Here is a 25,696-nt window from a genome sequence, read left to right on the forward strand (position 1 = left end):
CACTACACAGTGGCATTCATGTAGCTTGGCATCACTATACCTGCAATAGCTCACTGCTATGGAATTAAAAGTTAAAAGATTGGGTGAGAGGATGCCAACAATGTGATGTGGCGGCAAAAAAAAGCCAATGGGATGTTGGCCTGCATCAAGAGGAGCATAGTGCCTAGATCTAGGGAAGTAATGCTACCCCTCTATTCTGCTTCCTCTTCATCTTGGAAAGAAGTAACAAGTGGAGTGCCGCAGGGTTCCGTCCTGGGCCCGGTCCTGTTCAACATCTTTATTCATGACTTAGATGAAGGGCTAGAAGGCAGGATCATCAAGTTTTCAGAGGACACCAAATTGGGAGGGAGAGCCAATAGTCCAGAGGACAGGAGCAGAATTCAAAACGATCTTGACAGATTAGAGAGATGATTGGCCAAAACTAACAAAATGAAGTTCAACAGTGACAAATGCAAGATACTCCACTTTGGCAGAAAAAATGAAATGCAAAGATACAGAATGGAGGACGCCTGGCTCGAGAGCAGTGCGTGTGAAAAAGATCTTGGAGTCCTCGTGGACAACAAGTTAAACATGAGCCAACAATGTGATGTGGCGGCAAAAAAAGCCAATGGGATTTTGGCCTGCATCAAGAGGAGCCTAGTGTCTAGATCTAGGGAAGTAATGCTACCCCTCTATTCTGCTTTGGTTAGACCACACCTGGAATATTGTGCCCAGTTCTGGGCACCACAATTCAAGAGAGATGTGACAAGCTGGAATGTGTCCAGAGGAGGGTGACTAAAATGATCAAGGGTCTGGAGAACAAGCCCTATGAGGAGCGGCTTAAGGAGCTGGGCATGTTTAGCCTGAAGAAGAGAAGGCTGAGAGGTGATACGATAGCCATGTATAAATATGTGAGAGGAAGCCACAGGGAGGAGGAGGGAGCAAGCTTGTTTTCTGCTTCCTTGGAGACTAGGACGCGGAACAATGGCTTCAAAGTACAAGAGAGGAGATTCCATCTGAACACGAGGAAGAACTTCCTGACTGTGAGAGCCGTTCAGCAGTGGAACTCTCTGCCCCGGAGTGTGGTGGAGGCTCCTTCTTTGGAAGCTTTTAAGCAGAGGCTGGATGGCCATTTGTCAGGGGTGATTTGAATGCAATATTCCTGCTTCTTGGCAGAATGGGGTTGGACTGGATGGCCCAGGAGGTCTCTTCCAACTCTTTGATTCTATGATTCTATGATGCAGCCTTGCCGTATGCCTTTCCCAATCTTGAACCAGTCTGTTGTTGATGAATGCAAAGCTGGGGTGAAAATGGCTGGAAGAAACATTAACAACCTCAGATATGCAGATGACACCACTCTGATGGCCGAAAGCGAGGAGGAACTGAGGAGCCTTCTAATCAAGGTGAAAGAAGAAAGCGCAAAAGCCGGGTTGCAGCTAAACATCAAAAAAACCAAGATCATGGCAACAAGAATGATTGACAACTGGAAAATAGAGGGAGAAAATGTGGAGGCCGTGACAGACTTTGTATTTCTAGGCGCAAAGATGACTGCAGATGCAGACTGTGGCCAGGAAATCAGAAGACGCTTCCTTCTTGGGAGGAGAGCAATGTCCAGTCTCGATAAAATAGTAAAGAGTAGAGACATCAGACTGGCAACCAAGATCCATTGCCTAGTCAAAGCCATGGTCTTCCCTGTAGTCACCTACGGATGTGAGAGCTGGACCTTAGGGAAGGCTGAGCGAAGGAAGAGAGATGCTTTTGAGCTGTGGTGTTGGAGGAAAGTACTGAGAGTGCCTTGGACTGCGAGAAGATCCAACCAGTCCATCCTCCAGGAAATAAAGCCCGGCTGCTCACTGGAGGGAAGGAGACTAGAGACAAAGCTGAAGTCCTTTGGCCACATCATGAGGAGACAGCAAAGCCTAGAGAAGGGAATGATGCTGGGGAAAGTGGAAGGCAAAAGGAAGCAGGGCCGACCAAGGGCAAGATGGATGGATGGCATCTTTGAAGTGACTGGACTGACCTTGAAGGAGCTGGGGGTGGTGATGGCCGACAAGGAGCTCTGGCGTGGGCTGGTCCATGAGGTCACGAAGAGTCGGAGACGTCTGAACAAATGAACAACAACAACATGGAATTAAAGGTGTTGTAGAAATTAAAGATCTTGCAAAACCACAACTTCCACGATTCCATAGCCTTGAGTCCATGGCGCTTCCAGGCAGGCCCTGTATCCCATGATCTGATCCCAGGTTTTCTGCTTCAAACCGGATTATATGGCCCCTTCCACACAGCTGAGTAATACCCCACATTATCTGCTTTGAACATAGATATATGGCAGTGTGGACACAGATAACCCTGTTCAAAGCAGATGTTGATGTTGTTCATTCGTCTTCGACTCTTCGTGACCTCATGGACCAGCCCACGCCAGAGCTCCCTGTCGGCCGTCACCACCCCCAGCTCCTTCAAGGTCAGTCCAGTCCCTTCAAGGATGCCATCTATCCATCTTGCCCTTGGTCGGCCCCTCTTCCTTTTACCTTCCATTTTCCCCAGCATCATTATCTCCTCTAGGCTTTGCTGTCTCCCCATGATGTGTCCAAAGGACTTCAACTTTGTCTCTAGGACTTCTCACACTAGAAATTGCAATAAAAAGAACCTATGCTTCAAAGTTATTGAAAAGTCATTCATGAACGATATCGTGAGATTTTCTGCCTTGATATTCTGGATTATATGAGATTCCCCACTGCCAGATAATCTGGGATAAACAGAATAGCTGCGATGAGATCCTGAGATATAGGGCCTGTCTGGAAGGGCCCCTCGTGGTGTCAAACTGCACTAATTCTGTTGTGTAGGAGCCACTTTGCAGTTTGATACCTCTTCAACTCCTTTGATATCCTGGGACGTGTAATTACATGTTGTTGGCCTGCCATTGCAGTATTACAAAGTCTTCCACTTCCCTTGCCAGAGAGTGCTGGCGCCTCACTAAACTACGACTCCCAGGATTCCATCGTATTGAGACATGGCTGTTCACATGGTGTCAGATTGTATTAATTCTACAGTGTAGATCAGGCATGGTCCAATTTTGCCCCTCCAGGTGTTTTGGACTCCCACAATTCCTAACAGGTTAGGAATTGTGGGAGTCCAAAACAGGTTAGGAATTGTTAGGAATTGTTAGGAATTGTGGGGGTTGGAGTCCAAACACCTGGAGGGCCAAAGTTTGCCCATGCCTGAGATAGATGCACCCCCAGATTCCTGTTCCAACACTCCAGGCTTTCCACCACTTCAGTTTTTTAGTTTCATGAGATGTTTAAATTACAGCATTAGAAATGTCTAGGAGAAAGTTCTAAGTATCCCTGAAACTATAAATGCCAGAATCCCACTGTAAACACAGACATGGAAGTTAAAGTATAGTCTGATGATGTAACTTTTTAAATACTTGAAAGCATGTCACATTGAGGAGAGGCCAAGGTTTTTTTCTGCTACTCTGGAGACTAGGGGCCCTTCCACACAGCCATATTACCCAGTATATCAAGGCAGAAAATCCCACAATATGTGCTTTGAACTGGGTTATCTGAATCCCCACTGCCATATATTCCAGTTCAAAGCAGATAATGTGGGATTTTATTCAGCTGTGTGGAAGGGGCCTACTATATGGAGCAATGGATTCAAATTGCTGGAAAAAAAGATTCCACCTAAATATTAGGAAGGATTTCCTGATGGAAAGAGCTGTTCAACAGTGGAATGCATTCCCCTGGAGTCTGGTGCAGTTTCCTTTCTGGAGGTTTCTAAACAGAGGCTGGATGGCCGTCTGGTGGGAAGGCTTGGATTGGATATTCCTACATGGCAAGATGGGGTTGTGCTTGATTATTGTTCTTGGCATCTGAGGTGGTGGAGGGGAATATATAGTAACATTCCTTGGAGATATAGTGCACTTGTTAGAGGAAATTATGCTTTAATGAGAATGAGAGATGTTTTCTATCTATACTGGGTAAAATAAATTTTGTTTTCAAAAAAGAGAAAAAAAATAACTCAAATAACAGTTTCAGCAGCTGAGAAAAAAGAAAGGGCCTGAGGGCGACTAAAATGATCAAGTGTCTGGAGAACAAGCCCTATGAGAAGTGGCTTAGGGAACTGGGCATGTTTAGCCTGAAGAAGAGAAGGCTGAGAGGAGATATGATAGCCATGTATAAATATGTGAGAGGAAGCCACAGGGAGGAGGGGGCAAGCTTGTTTTCTGCTTCCTTGGAGACTAGGACGCGGAACAATGGCTTCAAACTACAAGAGAGGAGATTCCATCTGAACATTAGGAAGAACTTCCTGACTGTGAGAGCCATTCAGCAGTGGAACTCTCTGCCCCAGAGGGAGTGTGGTGGAGGCTCCTTCTTTGGAAGCTTTTAAGCAGAGGCTGGATGGCCATCTGTCAGGGGTGATTTGAATGCAATATTCCTGCTTCTTGGCAGAATGGGGTTGGACTGGATGGCCCATGAGGTCTCTTCCAACTCTTTGATTCTATGATTCTATGAATTGTAGGAGTTGGAGTCCAAAATACCTGGAGAGCCAAAGTTTGCCTATGCCTGGGCTAAAGCCTTTAGGCAAGTCCACCAAATATGATTAAATGGTCCAGTCTTTTGTTTACATTTCCAGCATAAATTTATTTTTTTATTTAATGTTTGTCTCTGTGACCCTGGGAAACCCAGTCTTCTTTGTTTTCATGTTTAAGTCCAATATTACAACTTTGTGGTGTTTTCAATATGAAATCCTTTTCCTTACAGCATTGTGTCCAGCCATGGTTCTCATCAAGACAAAAAAGATAATTGAGCTTCAGAAAAAGACTGCCAATATCAGAAATATCTGTATTTTGGCTCACGTGGACCATGGTAAGGAAACCTCAATGATGTGAACAACTGTTCCATGACAAAGCATTGTCTTGAATTTATATGTATGTAAATATTTTATATTAATTTATTATTAATATTTATAAAAATGTGATTAGTTAATTGTGTAGATGCTTTGTGTAGTGCATACAGGTGATATTGGAGGGGGGGATAAAACTATTCAAAAGAAGTAAAGCACACACTAAAATCCAAAACTTTAGGTAACTTAAGACATTTCTCTTTGTTCACAGTTCAGCAAACAAAGTGAAATTTTGCTCTCTATACATATTTGTGTCATTAGTCGAGTCAGTAAGGATCGCATAAATTTTGCAACATGTATCATTGACTGTCCATAAATAATCCAGTGCCAGATAAGGGTAATTGTACATTATGTGGTAATAAAGGAAGTTGATATATAGTCATAGATGTCAGAAAGTAATGCTTACAATCTTAATTGTGATGTTTTAAATTGAATTCCTTCTTTGTGTTCTGTGTTTCCTTTCTTCTTCCCCTCCCTCAGGGAAAACCACATTAGCTGACTGTCTTATTTCTAGCAATGGAATTATTTCTAACCGATTGGCAGGAAAGGTAAGATTTAAGCATTTCCATCATTCCAAACAGAGTTATTATTTTTGTTCTACCAATTTTTTCTCATTCAAAAGCTTCTGACAATACCACTCTTTCTGATTTTACAGCTGAGGTATTTGGACAGCCGAGAAGATGAGCAGATTAGAGGAATTACAATGAAATCAAGTGCAATTTCATTGTTGTTTGCAAAAGGTGATGAAGTTAGTATATTCTGTCTCAGTATATTTATTCTGTTTTTTAACAATTCTCATTAAAATTACCGTATATACTGGAGTAGAAGCCGACCCTAATATGAGCCGAGGCACCTAATTTTACCACAAAAAACTAAGAAAACATATTAACTCGAGTAATAATAATAATAATAATAATAATAATAAACCTTTATTTATACCCCACTACCATCTCCCGGAGGACTCAGTGCGGCTTACAAGAGGCCGAGCCCACATACATCAGTAAAAACAACAACAATACAACAACAGATCAACTCAAAACAAAGCAGTAAACATTAACAACATACCACGACACAATATAAGCCGAAGGTGGGAAATGCAGCAGCTAGTGGCAAATTTCAAAATAAAAATAGATACCAATAAAATTACATTAATTGAGGCAGAAGTAAGTTTAATGTTTTTGAATATTTACATAAAACTGTAATTTAAAGTAAGACTGTCCAATTCTGATTAAACAATTATTTGTATTGTATATGTGTTTTATGCTTTTAAACTGAATATTGTTGTTTTTTAAGTGTTGTAAACCGCAATGAGTCGCCGATTTAGGCTGAGATATTAGCGGTATACAAGTGCATTAATAATAAATAAATAAATAAATATTCTAACTTTTTTCAGTGTAAATGTGCTTACGTATCCTTCCAATAATAATAAAGAGAGTAAAATAATAAATGTAATAATAATAATCGTTTGAAATAATAAATGTAATAATAATGATAATAATGGAGTAAAATAATGTAATAATAGTAATAGTGTGAAATATTAAATGTAATAATAACAATAAATAGTGTAAAATAATAAATGTAATAAAATAATAACAGAGTAAAATAATAAATAACCTTGACTCGAGTATAAGCTGAGGGGAGCTTTTTCAGTCTTAAAAAAGGGTTGAAAAACTCAGCTTATACTCGAGTGTATACAGTATATCATACATAATTATATCGTGCAAAACACTTACATCCTACATCAAATGGGAAAAGAGATAAAAGGATAAAAATGAAAGAAAGGGTAAAGAAAAAACTGAAAGACCTCCAATCTTTTGCACTAATGGAGCCTCATCAATCTTTTTTTAAACACTGAGCGAAATTTATCGCAGGTGTTTTGTTCTAAGACCACCTGCAATAAGTGAAAATCCACAAAATAGGGAGGCTATATTAATTGTAATATTTACACATTATTTTAGCATAATATATAAATATTAAAATTAATATAGTGTCCCTACTTTGCGCGCCTCTGGCCTCTGCAGACTCCAGCCTTCTGCGCCGTGCCTCTGGCCTCCGCTCTGCCAGTTCTGTGGAGGCCAGGAAAGGGCGGAGGGAGTCCCACCCCACACGCAAGCCTCCGAGGCCCATTGTATGTAAATATTTTATATTAATTTATTATTAATATTTATTTTAAAATGTGATACAGCAAGTCCGTGTAAAGCGAACTGCGAAATAGCAAGGGAACACTGTACTTCTTATTATAGTTTTATCAATTTCATTAGCTCACATATAAAAGATAAATAGCTATTCTTCTTAAAGTTGATCAAAATTGGGTCCAATATCTATTCATTAGTAACAATAATCATAATAATAACTTCTATTTAAACTATATATTCACACACACACACTAGCCGTCCCCTGCCACATGTTGCTGTGACCCAGTCTGTGTGTATATATTTGTGTAAATGTGTATATATGTGGTTTTGTGCATTCATTGTAATGTATTTCTAAGTCTCTTCTGCTGTGTTTTTCATTGTTTTTATGAGTGATGGTCACGTGTTGACCTGATAGGTGTATTGTGTTCAAATTTGTGTCAATTTATCCAATGGTTTTTGAGTTATGTTAAACCCACAAACAAACATTACACTTTATATATATACTAGCCATCCCCTGCCACACGTTACTGTGGCCCAGTCTGTGTATATGTGTTTTGTGTTTGCATATATGTGTATATATTTGTGTGTGTGTATATGTGTATTTGTGTGGTTATGCACAGGCATTGTAATGTATTTTTGTATTTTGCTTTTTTAAGTCCCTTACACTATGTTTTCAATATTTTTATGAGTGATGGTCACTCGTTGGCCTGATAGGTGTCTTGAACTGACCTATCGTCCAGTAGTTTTTGAGTTATGTTAATTCCACAAACGAACATTACATTCATATATATTTTCCACTGCATCCACCATTAAAGGCAAATAGTAACTGGCATTATAAGTGTTTTAAAACCTTATCCAATTGAATGCTTTCTTTTAACAAAGCAAATGCAGTTTCTCACAAACTCTCCACCTTGTAACTCAAAATGTTTAAATCCAGATTAATTATATGTAGTTTGAATGCTTCTCAGATATCATTGTTGCTTTCTCTTTTGTTAAAGACAAACTTTGGGAGGAAGGAAAGTAATGATACTTTCACAAACTAATTTAGAAATAGTACAGTCAAACAATAGCCTTAAACCTATACATCTTTTTTTTGGGGGGGGGGGGAATTTCTAAATATTTACTGTTTATTAAAATTTTAGTTCATTTTTTCCCTGTTCTAGACAATCAGGAGTATCTCATCAACCTGATAGACTCCCCTGGCCATGTGGACTTTTCATCCGAAGTGTCCACAGCTGTTCGACTTTGCGATGGCTGCATCATTATCGTCGATGCTGTGGAAGGAGTCTGCCCACAGGTGATTGGGAAAATTAAAAAAGAAAATATAATGTTATTTTCAAATTATTTTTGACTATTTAAATGTAGAGAATCAAATGTAAAAATTATCTTGAAAATTTAAATTGCAGATAGTGTCCACAGTTGGGTTAATTTTAATCCTAGCAGACCATTTAATCTCACTTGAGTATTGTGCATAACAATGAAGCCATGTTTTTGTTTAAATGGACAAGGATTTCATAGGGCCAAATGGGTCAATATGCTCGCTCTTCCTAAACAGCTCTTGTTTGTTTATATACTCGTACTACTCCAGAGTGACAATCAACGTTTTGCTTAAGTCTTTTATGACATTGTGTCACTGAGCATCTATTCTGTTGTATTAGACGCATGCAGTGCTGCGACAGGCTTGGCTAGAAAACATCCGTCCCGTCTTGGTGATTAATAAAATAGATCGCCTCATATTGGAGCTCAAGTTTACACCTCAGGAAGCATATGCTCACCTTAAGAATATCTTGGAACAGGTATGAGATATTTTTCGCTTCATCGTTCTTTGTAATCAGCTTCGAGAATAAATGAATATGTTTGCAGAATATAGCAAGTAAACCATGGCCCTGCTTTGATTATCGTTCAGTACAGATGGTTTGGGTTGGTTTCTTCCTCCCTTCTCCCTATCCCCTCACCCTCCTCCTTTTTCCTCCTTCTTCCTCCTCTATTTATTATTTATTTACAGTATTTATATTCCGCCCTTCTCACCCCGCAGCAGACTCAGGGCGGATTATAATGTACATATACATGGCAAACATTCAATGCCATAGACACACAACATATATAGACAGACACACAGAGGCTATTTAACATTCCAGCTTTTTTTTTCTTTCATGAGGGTATTCTGGCCACCAGGGGAGCTGTCGCTTCACTATCCATTTGTGACACTGATGAAGTACTACCTCATTCTTAGCATGCTTGCTGGAGGTTTTTATGGCGTCGCAAATTGGCCTCCGCACATAAGCAGTACCTAAATTTCCTATTTGAGAGATGCAACTGTCTTTTGGGCTGCAAAGGTCGACAGCAAGCTACACAAATTGGTTGGAAGCTTACTCCAACCCGGGCTGGCTTCGAACTCATGACCTTTCGGTTTGTAGTGATCTTAATGTAGTTGACTTCCAGCCAGCTACGCCGCAGTCTACTTCTTCCTCCTCCTTTTCTTCTTCTGAAAGCATTTGTGAAGGAGCATACGTTCACAAATACAGTTATTGACTATTAAGTTTGCCAATTATTAAGCACAAGGCATCAGTTCTAAAGCCACTCTCAGAGTTGTTAGTTTTCAAGTCAAAAGTGCTGGTTTCAGCTTTAATAACTAATTAGCCTGGATGCAGGAGCAAAATTAACATATGTTTTAAACTAGTGTTCTTGAAATCGATCCCATCTCATTCCATGGAAAATGAGAAAGAGCCTAATCTCCGGTCAGGGTATTATCTGACACTGTGTAGTATGTGCCTGTATAATTTATTTCCCCGGTTATGAGGGATCTGTACATTCCTGTATGTTATTTATTTAACAGCTGTGGGTCCACAGACCATAATAAAATTTTGTTGTAGTAGTTGTCAGTGCTCTATTTGACAACTGAAAAGAATTTATATTTTGGATGAGAATGTGGATCATTCATTGGGCAAAATGTGTCTTCTAAAATACCACTATTTTAAATTGGATGTGAATTTTAGTTTATATCAACCTACCTGTCACAAAAACATAAGCTTCAGAGGAATAGGCATTCTAGAAAACCAGAAATAACACGAGAAAATGAAAACATCAATTAAAAACATTGATACCATCACATTTAGTTTGACTCTGAGGAACTGGCAGTCTTTGGGAAGAGATTGAAAACTTCGTTGTTCCAGTGTGCCTTCAATGACTGTATGAACAATAATCCCTGACCTGACCAAACCCAGCAAAAATGCCCTCGGAAGCACTTTGTTTTAGTGCAATTAAACCCTGTTTTCGTCCTCCGGATCCCCTGTCCAGATACATTACATTGCTGTTTCACCCAGTGTTTTTAAACTTTTAATCTTTGGAGAACAAGCCCTATGAGGAGCGGCTTAAAGAGCTGGGCATGTTTAGCCTGAAGAAGAGAAGGCTGAGAGGAGACATGATAGCCATGTATAAATATGTGAGAGGAAGTCATAGGGAGGAGGGAGCAAGCTTGTTTTCTGCTGCCCTGGAGATTAGGACACGGAACAATGGCTTCAAACTACAAGAGAGGAGATTCCATCTGAACATTAGGAAGAACTTCCTGACTGTGAGAGCCGTTCAGCAATGGAACTCTCTGCCCCGGAGTGCGGTGGTGGCTCCTTCTTTAGAAGCTTTTAAACAGAGGCTGGATGGCCATCTGTCAGGGGTGCTTTGAATGTGATTTTCCTACTTTTTGGCAGAATGGGGTTGGACTGGATGGCCCATGAGGTCTCTTCCAACTCTATGATTCTATGATTCTTTGCAAACGGCCCTGCTCACTGTGATCATTTTTTTTGTGTTCAGTTATTGCGATTTTATATTGTTTGTTGTATTTTATTTATTTTTTCTTTATATTTTATTGTTCTATTCCTATGTTGTATATTTGTATTGCTGTATTGTTGAGCTTGGCCTCATGTAAGCCACCCCGAGTCCCCTCGGGGAGATGGCGACAGGGTATAAATAAAGATTGTTATTATTATTATTATTATTATTATTATTATTATTAACTGTCTTTTTTCATCTATTCCTTTCTTTGAGCTCTGATTGAGGTTCTGTGCTTCTTGTTATCTTGAGCTAAAACAGCAAGTAATATCACCTTAGTGGTTACTGCCAGCATGAAATTTCTAGAGTGTTTTAGGATTAATTACAGCATAAGCTTGTTTGGTTTTTTTTTTTTTAATTTGAAAGTATAGCTGTTGTTTGGAAGCTGTGCTGATTATTATACTTTTCATATTCTGAAATCACGTGTAGGACAAAAAAAATGGGATGTCATTATGAAAATATATCAAATGAATGCATCTTTTAGGTTATTTATTTCATGTCAAAAGCATTGCATTAATAAGTATAAAACTGATAAAATAGAGAAAACACAAGCGGCTAAATAATTTTAGACCAAAAATGGGCAACAGCGATCAGATTGTCTGTAGCTTTAAGCAGTTCTTCCTCTGTGCATTGTAGGCAAGCATACAGATGCAGAGTTCATAGAATCATAGAATCATAGAATCAAAGAGTTGGAAGAGACCTCATGGGCCATCCAGTCCAACCCCATTCTGCCAAGAAGCAGGAATATTGCATTCAAATCACCCCTGACAGATGGCCATCCAGCCTCTGCTTAAAAGCTTCCAAAGAAGGAGCCTCCACCACACTCCGGGGCAGAGAGTTCCACTGCTGAACGGATCTCACAGTCAGGAAGTTCTTCCTAATGTTCAGATGGAGTCTCCTCTCTTGTAGTTTGAAGCCATTGTTCCGCGTCCTAGTCTCCAAGGAAGCAGAAAACAAGCTTGCTCCCTCCTCCCTATGGCTTCCTCTCACATATTTATACATGGCTATCATATCTCCTCTCAGCCTTCTCTTCTTCAGGCTAAACATGCCCAGCTCCTTAAGCCGCTCCTCATAGGGCTTGTTCTCGCAGGCCAAAATCCCATTGGCTTTTTTTGCCGCCACATCACATTGTTGGCTCATGTTTAACTTGTTGTCCACGAGGACTCCAAGAGTTGTTTGTTTTGATCCACAATTGCACAAGGTGGAGGATTCTTCTAAGTAGTGCCATTTTGCAAGGTTGTCTTTTCATCTGCCTTCTCCACTTCTGATTCTGTTCCAAGTTTCTCATTCTTGGGTGGCCCCTGGAGGAAGACCCTCATGGGGGACCATCCCTTTAGGATTTCCTGGTTTAGCTGACCAGGGGGATAATCTTGCTTTTGCTGGAGGAACATTAAGAGGAGCATTGCTTTACAACATTTTTAAAAACATGTCTTTTAGGTGAATGCAATCACAGCAACTCTGTTTACTTCTAAAGTCCTTGAAGAAAGGGCTGAAAAAAAAGAGGAAACTCACTTGCCTTCTGATTCTGCTCACGGAGATCAAGTTTATGACTGGAGTGCGGGCTTGGAATGCACTGACGATTCCCACCTTTACTTTTCTCCAGATCAAGGAAATGTGGTATTTGCCAGTGCAATCGATGGCTGGGGTTTTGGGTGAGTTTATAGATAGTGAAAGCATCTGTTCAATTTATGGATCACTAAAACGGTTTACTTATGCCTTTTGTACATGTAACAGCATGTAAAAAGTTATTTCATACTAGCTGTACCTGCCATGCATTGGCTGTAGCCAACCTTCCCTCCCTCCCTCTTTCTTTCTTTCTCTCTCTCTCTCTCTCTCTCTTCTTCCTTCCTTCTTTTCTTCTTCCTTCCTTTTTCTTTCCTTCTCTCCTTCCTTTCTTCTCTTCCTCTTCCCTTCCTTCCCCCCTTTTCTTCCCCTTCCCTTTTCTCCCCTTTCTTCCTTCCCTATCTATTCTTGGACTGCAACTCCCAGCAGTCCTCCTGATCAATTTATCTACCTATCTATATCTAATCTATTTGTCTTATCTATCTGGAGGGTTTCTGGGAGTTGCAGTCCAGGATAGGAAATTGGAAATAAGCAGAAATTGGGATGCTCTCAAAGAAATCCAAGGAGAAGAAAGCTTGCAGCTTGAAAGCAGTGCATTTGGAGCATGCTTCTCTCTTATAGGGCCTGGTTTAGGGGATACTGGGAGCTGTAGTCCGGAAGAAAGTGTGAATATGCTATTGTGTGTTTTGTTTACCAGGGAGCATGCGTGGTAGTATCTTTTTTTACTTTTTTGGCTTTTTAAGTCCCTTACACTATGTTTTTTCATGTTTTTATGAGTGATGGTCACTTGTTAGCCTGCTAGGTGTATTGTGTCCAAATTTGGTGTCAATTTGTCCAGTGGTTTATGAATTATGTTAATCCCACAAATGAACATTACATTTTTATTTATATAGATTAAAACAGAGGTAGTTTTTACTGTCTCTCTGCTCCAGTGTTTCTAACCAGGAGAATAAAACTAATGTTTCAAAGCTGCTTCCCTTTGCATGTTACTCAACATTATTTTCCTTTCCCCATAGTTCTGGAATGGTATTACAGGTACATCTGCTGTTCTGTGCTCTTGTTTGTTAACACCTTTCCAGCAAATGTCTATGTAGGGCTGTCTTTGAAGACTATTCAGAAGCCCTAAGTGGCTCAATGGGCAGCGGCCAGGCTGCTCACCGGAGTGATGTAGAGGGAGCATACAACCCCCCTGTTTCATCAGCTCCACTGGCTGCCGGTCTGCTACCGAGCACAATTCAAAGTGATGGCTTTAGCCTACAAAGCTCTAAACTGCTCCAGTCCAACTTACCTGTCCAAACGTATCTCTCTCTATGAACCGGTTAGAGAGTTAAGAACTGTGAAGGAGGCCCTGCTCTCAGTCCCACCACCATTGCAAGCACGACTGATGAGAACGAGAGGGCCTTCTCAGTGGTGGCCCCTTGGCTATAAACTCCCTCCCTAGTGATATCTTATTTATAATATTATAATGTAATGCAATATAATACTAATAACACAATATTATAATTATGTCATTGGTGGGGTTAAGAATGCTCTTTGATTATAGGTGAACTATAAATCCCAGTAACTACAACTTCCAAATGTCAAGGTCTATTTCCCCCAAACTCCATCTGTGTTCATATTTGAGCATGTGGAATATTCGTGCCAAGTTTGGCCCAGATCAATCATTTTTTGAGTCCACAGTGCTCTCTGGATGTAGGTGAACTCCAACTCCCAAACTCAAGGTCAATGTCCATGAAACGCTTCTAGTGTTTTCTGTTGATCATGGGAGTCCTGTGTGCCACATTTGGTTCAATTCCATCATTGGTGGAGTTCAGAATGCTCTTTGATTGTAGGTGAACTATAAATCCCAGCAACTACAACTCCCAAATGACCAAATCAATTTTTTGAGTGATGGTCACTCCTTGGGTTAGTAGATGTCTTGAGGCCAAATTTGGCAGCAATTCATCCAGTGGTTTTTGAGTTATGTTAATCCCACAAACGAACATTACATTTTTATTTATATAGATGTGGGCTTTTATTGTTGCATTTTAATGAACTATGTTCTGTATGTAATAGTAATTACATTGCACAGTGCATTTAGCAAAGTAACTCGTACTTAACTATGTTGTGTCCCACCTCAACCCAAAAGGAGAGGCAGGTAATAAGTAATAATAATTTCCAGAGAACCCATTTACAGCCTGAACATACTGCCATTTGCCTGCCTGTGTCGTGTGCTGATGTCAGCCCTGTATAATAGTACTTTTGAGTCATCCCTAATATTCTTATCAGGAGTTCATAATACACATTCTGGCATGTCTTCTTTCCTTAGAGTAGCTTCTTAGGCTTATAGATAAAATGTATCAGTTACACAATTCTGCAGTTGCAATGATACCACATAAAGAATATAACTGTATTTGTGAAATCTGCAATATAATAACTACTTCAGTTGATACATAGAATTGTTCCAAATAACTTACTTCTTCTTGTATCCCAGCATTGAACATTTTGCTAAACTGTACAGCCAGAAAATGGGAATAAAACAATCGGTGCTCCTGAAGACACTATGGGGAGATTATTATCTCAATACAAAAGCCAAGAAGATCATGAAAGCTGACCAGGTACTATGTCTGGGCTCATTTAACTCACCTTTCTCCAGTCAGGAATAATAATAATAATAATAATAATAATAATAATAATAATAATAATAATTGTAGATAATTTTGCACACACAATGTTTTCAAAATCGAGAACATTGCAGTGTTGTGGTCCAAAAATATATTTTGAATCTTTCAATTAGATTTTTGTTAATTGTTGCACATTTTATTGTCTATATTTTTATTTTAATTGCTTGTATTGTTGTTGTTATTGCTTGTATTATTGTGTTTGGGCTCAGCCTCATGTAAGCCGCACCGAGTCCCTTGGGGAGATGGTAGCGGGATACAAATAAAGTGTTATTATTATTTATTGTTATTATTTGATGAATACACAATTTCGAGTACTATTATTGATATTCAGTGCTATTATCAATATGTATAGCACATTACATAGTAACAGAATTATAGGTGCCAGCTGCGACCGTACTTCGTGAAGTTAGATTTGGCCGTGGTGGTCCACGCCTTAGTTACCTCTAAATTTGACTATTGCAATGCGCTCTACGTGGGGCTGCCCTTGAAGACAGCCCGGAAATTCCAATTGGTCCAACGAGCGGCAGCCAGACCACTAACTGGTGTGAATTATAGGGAGCGGTCAACCCCCTGTTTAAGGAAACCGGTATTAAAAAACTCTAAAATTACAACAGCACAACAACAGAGAGGAAACAAACAAGGACATCTAATCACCTCTCAACAAAAGTTTGCTCTAGGCACTGTCAGACCATTCTATGCTAATCAAGGTGGTCAGTTGAAACATTCACACCTAGCTCCAGCAGACAAGAGTCCTTTGTCCCACCCTGGTCATTCCACAGATATATAAACCCTTTTTCCTACTTCCAACAGACCTCACTACCTCTGAGGATACTTGCCATAGATGCAGGCGAAATGTCAGGAGAAATGCCTCTAGAACATGGCCATATAGCCCGAAAAAACCTACAACAACCCATATAGTAAACTGTTCCTGCAAGAAGGGCAAAGCAAGATTCCCTTGTTGAGGCTGTACATATTATCCAGAATTGTCCATTTCAGATTAATATGGATTAATATGCTTTTTCATTTCATTCCTTGTATCACAAATATGCTACAGTCACAATGGGAGATGCTGTTCTATCAGAGATCTGAATTAAATCAGCTTTAACATTGCATTGGGTGCTCTCTGTTCATGTAACCCTCTGTTTTGTTCCAGTCGAAAGGAAAGAAGCCTTTGTTTGTGCAACTGGTGCTGGAAAACATATGGAGCCTCTATGATGCAGTTGTGAAAAGGTAATCAGAAGAAATATCCCTTGGTGACAATAAATAGAGGGTCTTTTAAAAATAACTTATAGCAGAAAGATATTTTACTTGTAAGCTGAAAATTTGTTACATAATCTCATGAACTTCATGATACAGAAGTGGACAAAGTGGGCTATGGGCTTCATGTAGCCCTTGGGAGCCCAAAGTGCAGCCCCCCCCCCCCAAACCTTTTGAGGTGGCTTTGTCCATAGCTCCCCCCACAATCAGCTCAAAGTGGATTACCATATATACTCGAAGATAAGCCCAGTTTTTCAGCTCTTTTGTTGGGCGGAAAAGGCCTCCCTCGGCTAATAATGGAGTCAAGCCAGACAGTGAAGCCTGGAAGCCAGTTTTTGCAATATATGATTTATTTCTCTCTCCTCTTCCCCTCCCTTAGCTGTGTGTTTTCTTTTCCAACCCCTCTCTCACTCTCTGGAGAGGGAGAGAAGCCTTTGCAAGTCAGGAATACCCATTAATCTTATTAAAGCATTTCCCCCTGAAATATTTATTAATATTTTCCAATATATAAATATTTTCCAATATGTAATATTTATTACTTATTGGAATTTCCCCCTGCAAGCCTTTGCAATTCCTATGTACCTATATATTACCTGTATCTATATGTATACATTATTTTTATGTATGAATTTTCTCCTCACATGTTTTCAAGTCTTCAAATCCTATATAGATATTGATATTGATAAAATATATAGAGGTGCCTATAAATTTGTATATCTGTATGTGTGTGTATATGTATGTATATAGAAATAATTTTATATATGAATTTCCTCCTCACATGTTTTCAAGTCTTCAAATCCTGTATAGATATTGATATTGATTAAATACATAGATGTAGCCATAAATTTGTATATCGTTGTGTATGTATATGTGTGTATATAGAAATAATTTTATATATGAATTTTCTCCTCACATTTTTGCAAGTCTTCAAATCCTATATAGATATAGATATTGATATTGATTAAATATATAGAGGTACCTATATATTTGTATATCTGTGTGTATGTATATATATATATGCTTGTATAGAGAACCAATTTTATATATGAATTTTCTTCTCACATTTTTGCAAGTCTTCAAATCCTATATAGATATTGATTAAATATATAGAGGTACTTCTATATTTGTATATCTGTGTGTATGTATAAGTGTGTATATAGAAATAATTTGATATATGAATTTCTCCTCACATGTTTGCAAGTATTTGCAAATTCTATGTAGATATAATTACCAATAGAGAGATGTCTAGATAGATATATATGAATTTAGATATATAGGGCTTGCAAATATTACTGGGATAAATGCACACACAAATATATATAGACGTGTCTAGATATATATGAATATAGATATGTAGGGCTTGCAAATTTTGCAGGGGAAATGCACACACACACACACACACAGAGAGAGAGAGAGAGCTGTCTAGATAGATATAAACATAGATATATAGGGCTTGCAAATATTGCAGGAGGGAAATGCACATATGGAAGAGGAGAAGAAATAGGCCTGCCCCGTAGCAGTAATAAATAGCTTCCATTCCCTTCGTTGTCCACTCTTGGTCTACTTCATCATGACAGGTGGAAAGTGTTATGCTGGGAGAACTTAATAATTATGGCTACAGACTAGTATGCTTGAAAAACCCTTTAGAATAGGTCAGTTGGGATATGTAGGCAACTTGGAGCATTAAAGTAGCTAATTTGGAATATTCTTATCGGCTAGTCAGGGCAGCACTTCCAACTGTGTATTTCTGCTTCCTTTGTAGAGACAAGGAGAAAATTGATAAAATAGTTGCCACCCTGGAGCTGAAAATTGGTGTTCGTGAATTATCTCACACTGATCCGAAGGTTCAGCTCAATGCCATCTGTAGCCAGTGGCTGCCAGTATCAGAGGCAGTTCTTTGTATCCTTAGAGAAAAAATATATTTATTGGGGGGAGGGTGTTAAATATGTATTGCTTCCTCGTGTAGAAAATAGTGTATTATAGAATCATAGAATCCTAGATTTGGAAGAGACCTCATGGGCCATCCAATCCAGTCCCCTGCCAAGAAGCAGGAACATTGCATTCAAAGCACTCCTGACAGATGGCCATCCAGCCTCTGTTTAAAAACCACCAAAGGAGGAGCCTCCACCACACTCCGGGCAAAGAGTTCCACTGCTGAATGGCTCTCACAGTCAGGAAGTTCTTACTAATGTTCAGATGGAATCTCCTTTCTTGTAGTTTGAAGCCATTGTTCCATGTCCTAGTCTCCAGGGCAGCAGAAGACAAGCTTGCTCCCTCCTCCCTATGACTTCCTCTCACACATTTATACATGGCTATCATGTTTCCTCTCAGCCTTCTCTTCTTCAGGCTAAACATGCCCAGCTCTTTAAGCTGCTCCTCATAGGGCTTGTTCTCCAGACCCTTGATCATTTCAGTCGCCCTCCTCTGGAGACATTCCAGCTTGTCAATATCATATCATAGAATCATAGAATCAAAGAGTTGGAAGAGACCTCATGGGCCATCCAGTCCAACCCCATTCTGCCAAGAAGCAGGAATATTGCATTCAAATCACCCCTGACAAATGGCCATCCAGCCTCTGCTTAAAAGCTTCCAAAGAAGGAGCCTCCACCACACTCCGGGGCAGAGAGTTCCACTGCTGAACGGCTCTCACAGTCAGGAAGTTCTTCCTCATGTTCAGATGGAATCTCCTCTCTTGTAGTTTGAAGCCATTGTTCCGCGTCCTAGTCTCCAAGGAAGCAGAAAACAAGCTTGCTCCCTCCTCCCTGTGGCTTCCTCTCACATATTTATACATGGCTATCATATCTCCTCTCAGCCTTCTCTTCTTCAGGCTAAACATGCCCAGTTCCCTAAGCCGCTCCTCATAGGGCTTGTTCTCCAGACCATTGATCATTTTAGTCACCCTCCTCTGGACACATTCCAGCTTGTCAATATCTCTCTTCAATTGTGGTGCCCAGAATTGGACACAATATTCCAGGTGTGGTCTAACCAAGGCAGAATAGAGCATGGGGAGCATGACATTCCTGGAAGATGAGCTGAAGAAGAGAAAAAAACAGAATTCATCCAACCAAATATCTTTTTGTTTCATCATCAATCAATCCTCATTCTGTATCGGGCTTCCAAACATGCCTTGTAGAGCTTTAATTCCAGTTGATTGCTTTGGGGATCCTTGTTGAAAGCATTGCTTGCTCTTAAGCAGAGTCTGGATGGCCATCTGTTGGGGGTGCTTTGAATGTGATCTTCCTCCTTCTTGGTAGGGGGTTGGACTGAATGGCCCACAAGGTCTCTTCCAACTCTAGATTTTATGATTCTTACTGGATACTATTCTCTTCTGTTTTTTTCCTTTTTGACTCATGTTGAAGCAGTGAACATCTGTACGTTTCCATAACACTTTGCGCTTAGCCATGGTCTGTAGTAAACTCCCTAGTCCTCTTGATATTTCTGCTGAGAGAGTTGAAAAATTAATGTCTGTGGGAACAAAAGCATTCGATTGCCTGCCTCAAGAAACACAAGAGCTGAAAGACGGTGAGTCAATATTGTAGACAATTCAGCTATGGAGGTTATGCTCCATTCAAATGATACTCATTTTGAAATGGTAGAATTCATTGCAAAATAGGGAGGAGAGAAACTGCAGAAAATAAACTGCACTCCCATGTTGCTGAATAATATCCTAAAATGAGAGGGAGGTCACTGGCTGCATATAGCCATTTCTCTTTTTACGTCACCATATCTATCCTTAATTGCTATCATGGTATTCTCTAGGTTTAAACATAGCTATCCTCTTTGGAGCCCCCAGTGGTGCATCAGGTTAAACTGCTGAGCTGTTGAACTTGCTGACCAAAAGGTCAGTGGTTCAAATCCAGGGTGAGCTCCCGCTGTTAGCCCCAGCTTATAAGTTTGAAAACATTCAAGTGTGAGTAGATCATTTGGTACCGCTCCAGCAGGAAGATAATGGCGCTCCATGCAGTCATGCCAGTCACATGACCTTGGAGGTGTCTATGGACAATGGCAGCTCTTCGGCTTAGAAATGGAAATGAGCACCACCCCCCAGAGTCGGACTCGACTAGACTTAATGTCAAGGGGAAATCTTTGTTTTTTTATCCTCTCTGAAATCTAAAAGTGGCAACAAAAACTAAAGTTTGGCTGAAAATTGTGAGCTCTAGTTCATAGAAATCTAAATTGGCCCCTACTGAATTTCTGTCCCTTCCTAAAAGTTATTACTGTTATTACTAAAAGTTTTGAAAACAATTCAGCTTTCTGCAAAGTTCAAAATGACCGAGAGACTTAGAAAACATTTAACATAAATTACCTTCCTCCTTTCATTTTGCATATCTTTTGGCAAATATTTGTAGAACCAAAGTTTTTTTTTAACCAAAGTGGAAGAGACGTGTTATATTTTGGATTTATGTTTCCTTAGCTTTTATGAAATGCAGCAGTGAAGAAATTGCCCCGGTTATTGTCTTTGTTTCCAAGATGTTTGCAGTTGATCCTAAGCTGTTGCCGCAGAACAAGCCAAGGTGAGAAAACAATGCCATTTGATCTTTTTCTGCTCCAGACACTAAATCTCAGTATGGAAATCTAGAACTTTTTTGGTTAGTCCTCATTAAGGTAATGTGCCTGTATCTGAAACTAGGTGTACAACTGCACTATAACATTGATGCAGTTTGACAACACTTGAACTGCCATGAATAATACTTATGAAATAGCTTTAGAATCCTGTTGCCTTCTATAGCATTTCTTCATTTTGATGGTGCTACCAACATATGAAATATATTTTCATTATCATGTGTTCTTTTTTTTAATAATAATTTTTATTGAAGGTTTTTGTTCAAGAGTACATTGACAGAATGTTAATCATCGGCATGTCAAATATCAACTATTTATCTAAAAACAGAGGAAAGAGAAAAGATAGAGGGGGAGTCAGTGAAGGGGAAGTAAAAAAAACCCGAAAAGGGTAGGGGCAAGGTGTGCAAAAAGTTGGAAAGTGTGACGGGGAGTGTTAATTCTCTTAGTTACTGATTTGCCCCAAATAGCTTTGTTAGTGTTATTTTTGTTTTCAATTAGGATTATCTTATTTATTTATTTACTTTACTTTACTTTACTTATATACCGCTGTTCTCAGCCCGAAGGCGACTCACAGCAGTTCACAACAAATAAGAACAGCAAAAATTCAATGCTACAGTGTAAAAACATTTAACAACCTAACATATTACATAATTAATAAACAATTACTACAATAACCATTCACTATTCACTATCGTCTCATCATCAAAAACATGATCCAGATTCGTCATCCATTATTCCGTTCCAATGTTTATTAACCAATAATTGCACTAATTATTCTTCTTGATTTATCTCTTGTGTATCGGTTATTGTCGGTTATTGGTTATCTTTTAGGTATCTCTCAACTGCAGTCCAGTCAGTCTTGCTTACACCAGTCCTCTGTCTGGTTGCCATGCATTGTGTTAATGCATCCATATTCATTATATCCATTAGTTTTAATTTCCATTCTTCTTTTGTGGGTAGTTCTTTATTTTTCCACTTTCTTGCTATCTCCAGTCTTGCCGCCGTTGCCATGAGGAAAAGGAGTTTATCTTTATTCCTTTCAATTTCAAAATCCAGTATTCCCAATAAGTAGTATTCAGCTTTCATCTCGTACTTTGGCTAAATGTTACAATAATGTTTCCAAAGCATGTTGGAAGTGTGAAGGGAAGAAAGGTACTTTCTTCCATCTTTGATGGACATGTGAGAAAATTCAGAAGTTTTGGAGAGAGATCCATGGACTTGTAAGCAAAACACTGGACATATAAGTACGAGATGAAAAAAAAATATCTTGTGTTCTGACTGTTGATGCTAAGTAGCTTAGTAGCATGCTTTCCACCTTCTACTAAGGAGGCTGTCGAGGTCCTGAACCGGTGCCTGGCCGCTGTAACGGTCTGGATGAGGGCGAACAAATTGAAATTGAATCCAGACAAGACAGAGGTACTCCTGGTCAGTCGCAAGGCTGAACAGGGTATAGGGTTACAGCCTGTGCTGGACGGGGTTGCACTCCGCTTGAAGGCGCAGGTTCGCAGCTTGGGTGTGATCCTGGATTCATCACTGAACCTGGAGCCCCAGGTCTCGGCAGTGACCAGGGGAGCATTTGCACAGCTCAGGCTCGTGCGCCAGCTGCGCCTGTACCTCGGGAAGTCTGACTTGGCCATTGTAGTCCACGCTCTGATTACATCCCGCTTAGACTACTGCAACACTCTCTATGTGGGGTTGCCCTTGAAGACGGCCCGGAAGCTTCAACTGGTCCAGCGTGCGGCAGCCATGTTACTAACAGGAGCGGGACGCAGGGAGCATACAACGCCCTTGTTGTACCAGCTCCATTGGCTGCCGATTTGCTACCAGTCTCAATTCAAGGTGCTGGCGTTGGCCTACAAAGCCCTAAACGGTTCCGGCCCAAGATACCTCTCTGACCACATCTCGGCCTATGAGCCCATGAGGACTTTGAGATCGTCCGGGGAGGCCCTGCTCTCGATCCCGCCTGCCTCACAGGCACGCCTGGAGGGGACGAGAGACAGGGCCTTCTCGGTGGTGGCTCCTCGGCTGTGGAACACCCTTCCCGTGGACATCAGACTGGCGCCCTCCCTTATGATATTCCTCAAGAAACTAAAGATGTGGCTGTTCGAGAAGGCGTTCGTACAAGAAGTGCAATAAATGGCAATGATGACAGGAATGGTACAACGGAAAACGATATTGGATTGTGGCTTAACGATGAGACGACATGAATGACCTTTTGTATTTTGTATTATTAATATTGAGATTGTTAATGTTGTTGATGATGTTGTTTTGATGTTGTTTTGATATTGCTAGGTTGTTGTTGGGTTATGTTCTGTAATTTGCACCTTATTCTCTCCATGTTGTACACCACTGTGAGTCGCCCCTGGGCTGAGAACAGCGGTCTATAAGCACAGTAAATAAATAAATAAAATAAATAAACTAGCATATTCACTTAGTTATTTGTTACAATGGATTTATTATCCGTCCAACAACTATAAGCGTAAGTGAGAGTCTTTGTACATGACTTACATTAATGCCACTTGGAAAACCTGATAAAATATGTTCAGAAACTGCAGGTCTTTCATAGAATAGTCCAAATAGTTCTTATCCTGCCTTACAATAGTTGATGATGTTTTTAATGGTGCAATAGGCCACTTTCACAAGAAGAAATAGCTGAGCGGCGTGAGCGTGCAAAGCAAAGGCATGCTGAAAAGTTGGCTAACCAGGGGCTAGAGTCAACGCAACAGACTTCTGGAGGAAATTCAGAAGACCATTCTTTAAAGGACGGAATGCCAAAAGGTAAGCAAAAGGAAGAGTTGGGTTGGGTTTGTTTTTGCTGGAGAAACTTTTGTTGTTCATGCCATTGTAAACCAGCCTTTCTTAGTCAGATACGTTAGACTACGTTAGACTACAACTCCCATAATCACAGAAGTTGTATTCCAACATATCTGGAAAGTTCCAAGCTAGGCAAGGCCATTGTAAATGGAGAGCATTTCAAAGAACCCCCCTTCATTTGTATGTGTAGAGAGGCAAACTCCCACCAGTTATGATATATCTGTTTTTGCCCTTCTTTTCAAGAAACAAATGCCATCAGTCATTGAGGAGTCACTGGTCATTTTATTTTCTTTTATGAAGAAAGCTGTTTTTTTTTTTTATTAAATGGCATTGAGACCCCAATTTTAAGGTTTTACTAGCTTGGGTACTTGGTGTTGCCCGGGTTATTTGAAAAAGTCAGTTTTTAAATTGTACAAAATGCATAAGGTTGTGGGAGAACTATAACTCACATCATGCCAAGTTAACCCTGAAAAACTCCATCAATACTTAAAGTTTGTTATGTTGGGCAAGTTTGCTCTAGATGCGTCATCAGTGGGGTTCAGTATCCTCTCTGGCTGTAGGGTAAACTACAATTCCCACTAAGGTGAGTCAGTCTCCTCAAACCCCTCCAGTAGGTTGAGTTTAGTCCAGGTCCATCATCAGTGGAGGTCACAGTTTCTCTGGTTGCCTGTGAACTTCAGCTCCCAGAAAGGAAAGCCAGTTTTTTTCCCAAACCCCTCCAGTAATCAAATTTTGGCATATCAGGTATGTGTGCCAAGTTTGGTCCAGATCCATCGGTGTTTGGGTTCACAGTGCTCTCTGGATTCAGGTGAACTACAACTCCCCCCAAACAAGGTGAATCTTTCCCCTGAAGACCTCCAGTATTTTTGGTGGTCAAGGGAGCTCTGTGTGCCAAGTTTGGTCCAATTCCATCTTTGGTGGAGTTCAGAGGGCTCATTGATTGCAGGTGAACTATAAATCCCAGTACCTACAACTGGGATTCCCTTCAAAACCCACCAGTATTCAACTTTGGGCATATCGGGTATGTGTGCCAAGTTTGGTCCAGATCCATCGGTGTTTGGGTTCACAGTGCTCTCTGGATTCAGGTGAACTACAATTCCTATAATTCCATTCAAAGACCTCCAGTATGATTGATTGGTCATGGGGGTTCTGAATGCCAGGTTAGTTCCAGGTCCATCGTTGGTCATGAGGGTTCTGTGTGCCAAGTTAGTTCCAGGTTGATTGTTGGTGGTGTTCAGAGTGCTCTTAGATCGCAGGTAAACTATACATCCCAGTAAATACAACTCCTGTAAATCATGGTGAATTCTCCTCAAACCTCTCTAGTATGTTCAGTTGCTGATCAATTCCTCTGTTTGCTGTGTATCTTAGAAAAGAATAGGAAAGTTAAAGGTTAAGTGAGAGGCAGTGGACAGGGTCATTCAAATTCCACTCCAATAGAGAGAGTAAGAAACACATGTTTGTAGTGGACATGTTTGTAGTGGAGGAAACACATAAAATTTAGGATGGAATTATCCTTGTATGAAACCAACTACTTAAACTGACAAATCACAACCAGCCAGGATCCTTAGACCCACTTCTCAAAGTATATAAAGCAAAGGTTACTCCCATGCTCTTGTACGGAGCTGAAGTTTGGGGTCTAAACCAGGTACCATTATTAGAGCAATCACAATCACAGCACCTGCGAAGTTTCCTAGGAGTGGACAGGACGACCCCAGCTGCCACAGTAAGGGCGGAACTGGGAGTACACACAGTGGATGGCTTATCCAAAATCAGGGCCTACAACTACTGGGCAAAACTGATGGCCATGGAAAATGATAGACTCCCCAAACTGTGCCTGTTAGAGCAGATAGAAAATCAACATCAGACCTCTTGGTTAGTTCTCCTGACAAAATACATCAGGAGCTGTGGACTTCCGACTCGGTATCCGAATCTCTTAGAAGAGTTAGACCCAAAAATAGTTGCTCAACGAGTATTGGATATAGAAGGCCAAAA

The 25,696-nt window shown here is 40.2% G+C and overlaps 1 protein-coding gene across 1 annotated transcript in view; it reads left to right on the forward strand.

The window, feature by feature from the left end:
• Positions 1–25,696, forward strand: part of EFL1 (elongation factor like GTPase 1) — a 66,652-nt gene that overhangs the window by 132 nt on the left and 40,824 nt on the right. The window contains exons 2-13 of the mRNA XM_060755210.2: positions 4,743–4,847; positions 5,365–5,432; positions 5,540–5,624; positions 8,183–8,316; positions 8,678–8,815; positions 12,282–12,496; positions 14,881–15,004; positions 16,224–16,300; positions 18,090–18,226; positions 19,727–19,849; positions 20,742–20,841; positions 23,520–23,668. Coding sequence (XP_060611193.2) covers positions 4,757–4,847; positions 5,365–5,432; positions 5,540–5,624; positions 8,183–8,316; positions 8,678–8,815; positions 12,282–12,496; positions 14,881–15,004; positions 16,224–16,300; positions 18,090–18,226; positions 19,727–19,849; positions 20,742–20,841; positions 23,520–23,668 — 1,441 coding nt within the window. The 5' untranslated portion in view covers positions 4,743–4,756. The remainder of the gene's footprint in view (positions 1–4,742; positions 4,848–5,364; positions 5,433–5,539; positions 5,625–8,182; positions 8,317–8,677; positions 8,816–12,281; positions 12,497–14,880; positions 15,005–16,223; positions 16,301–18,089; positions 18,227–19,726; positions 19,850–20,741; positions 20,842–23,519; positions 23,669–25,696) is intronic.

This window comes from Anolis sagrei, chromosome 9 (assembly GCF_037176765.1).
Source record: "Anolis sagrei isolate rAnoSag1 chromosome 9, rAnoSag1.mat, whole genome shotgun sequence".
Lineage (NCBI taxonomy): Eukaryota > Metazoa > Chordata > Lepidosauria > Squamata > Dactyloidae > Anolis > Anolis sagrei.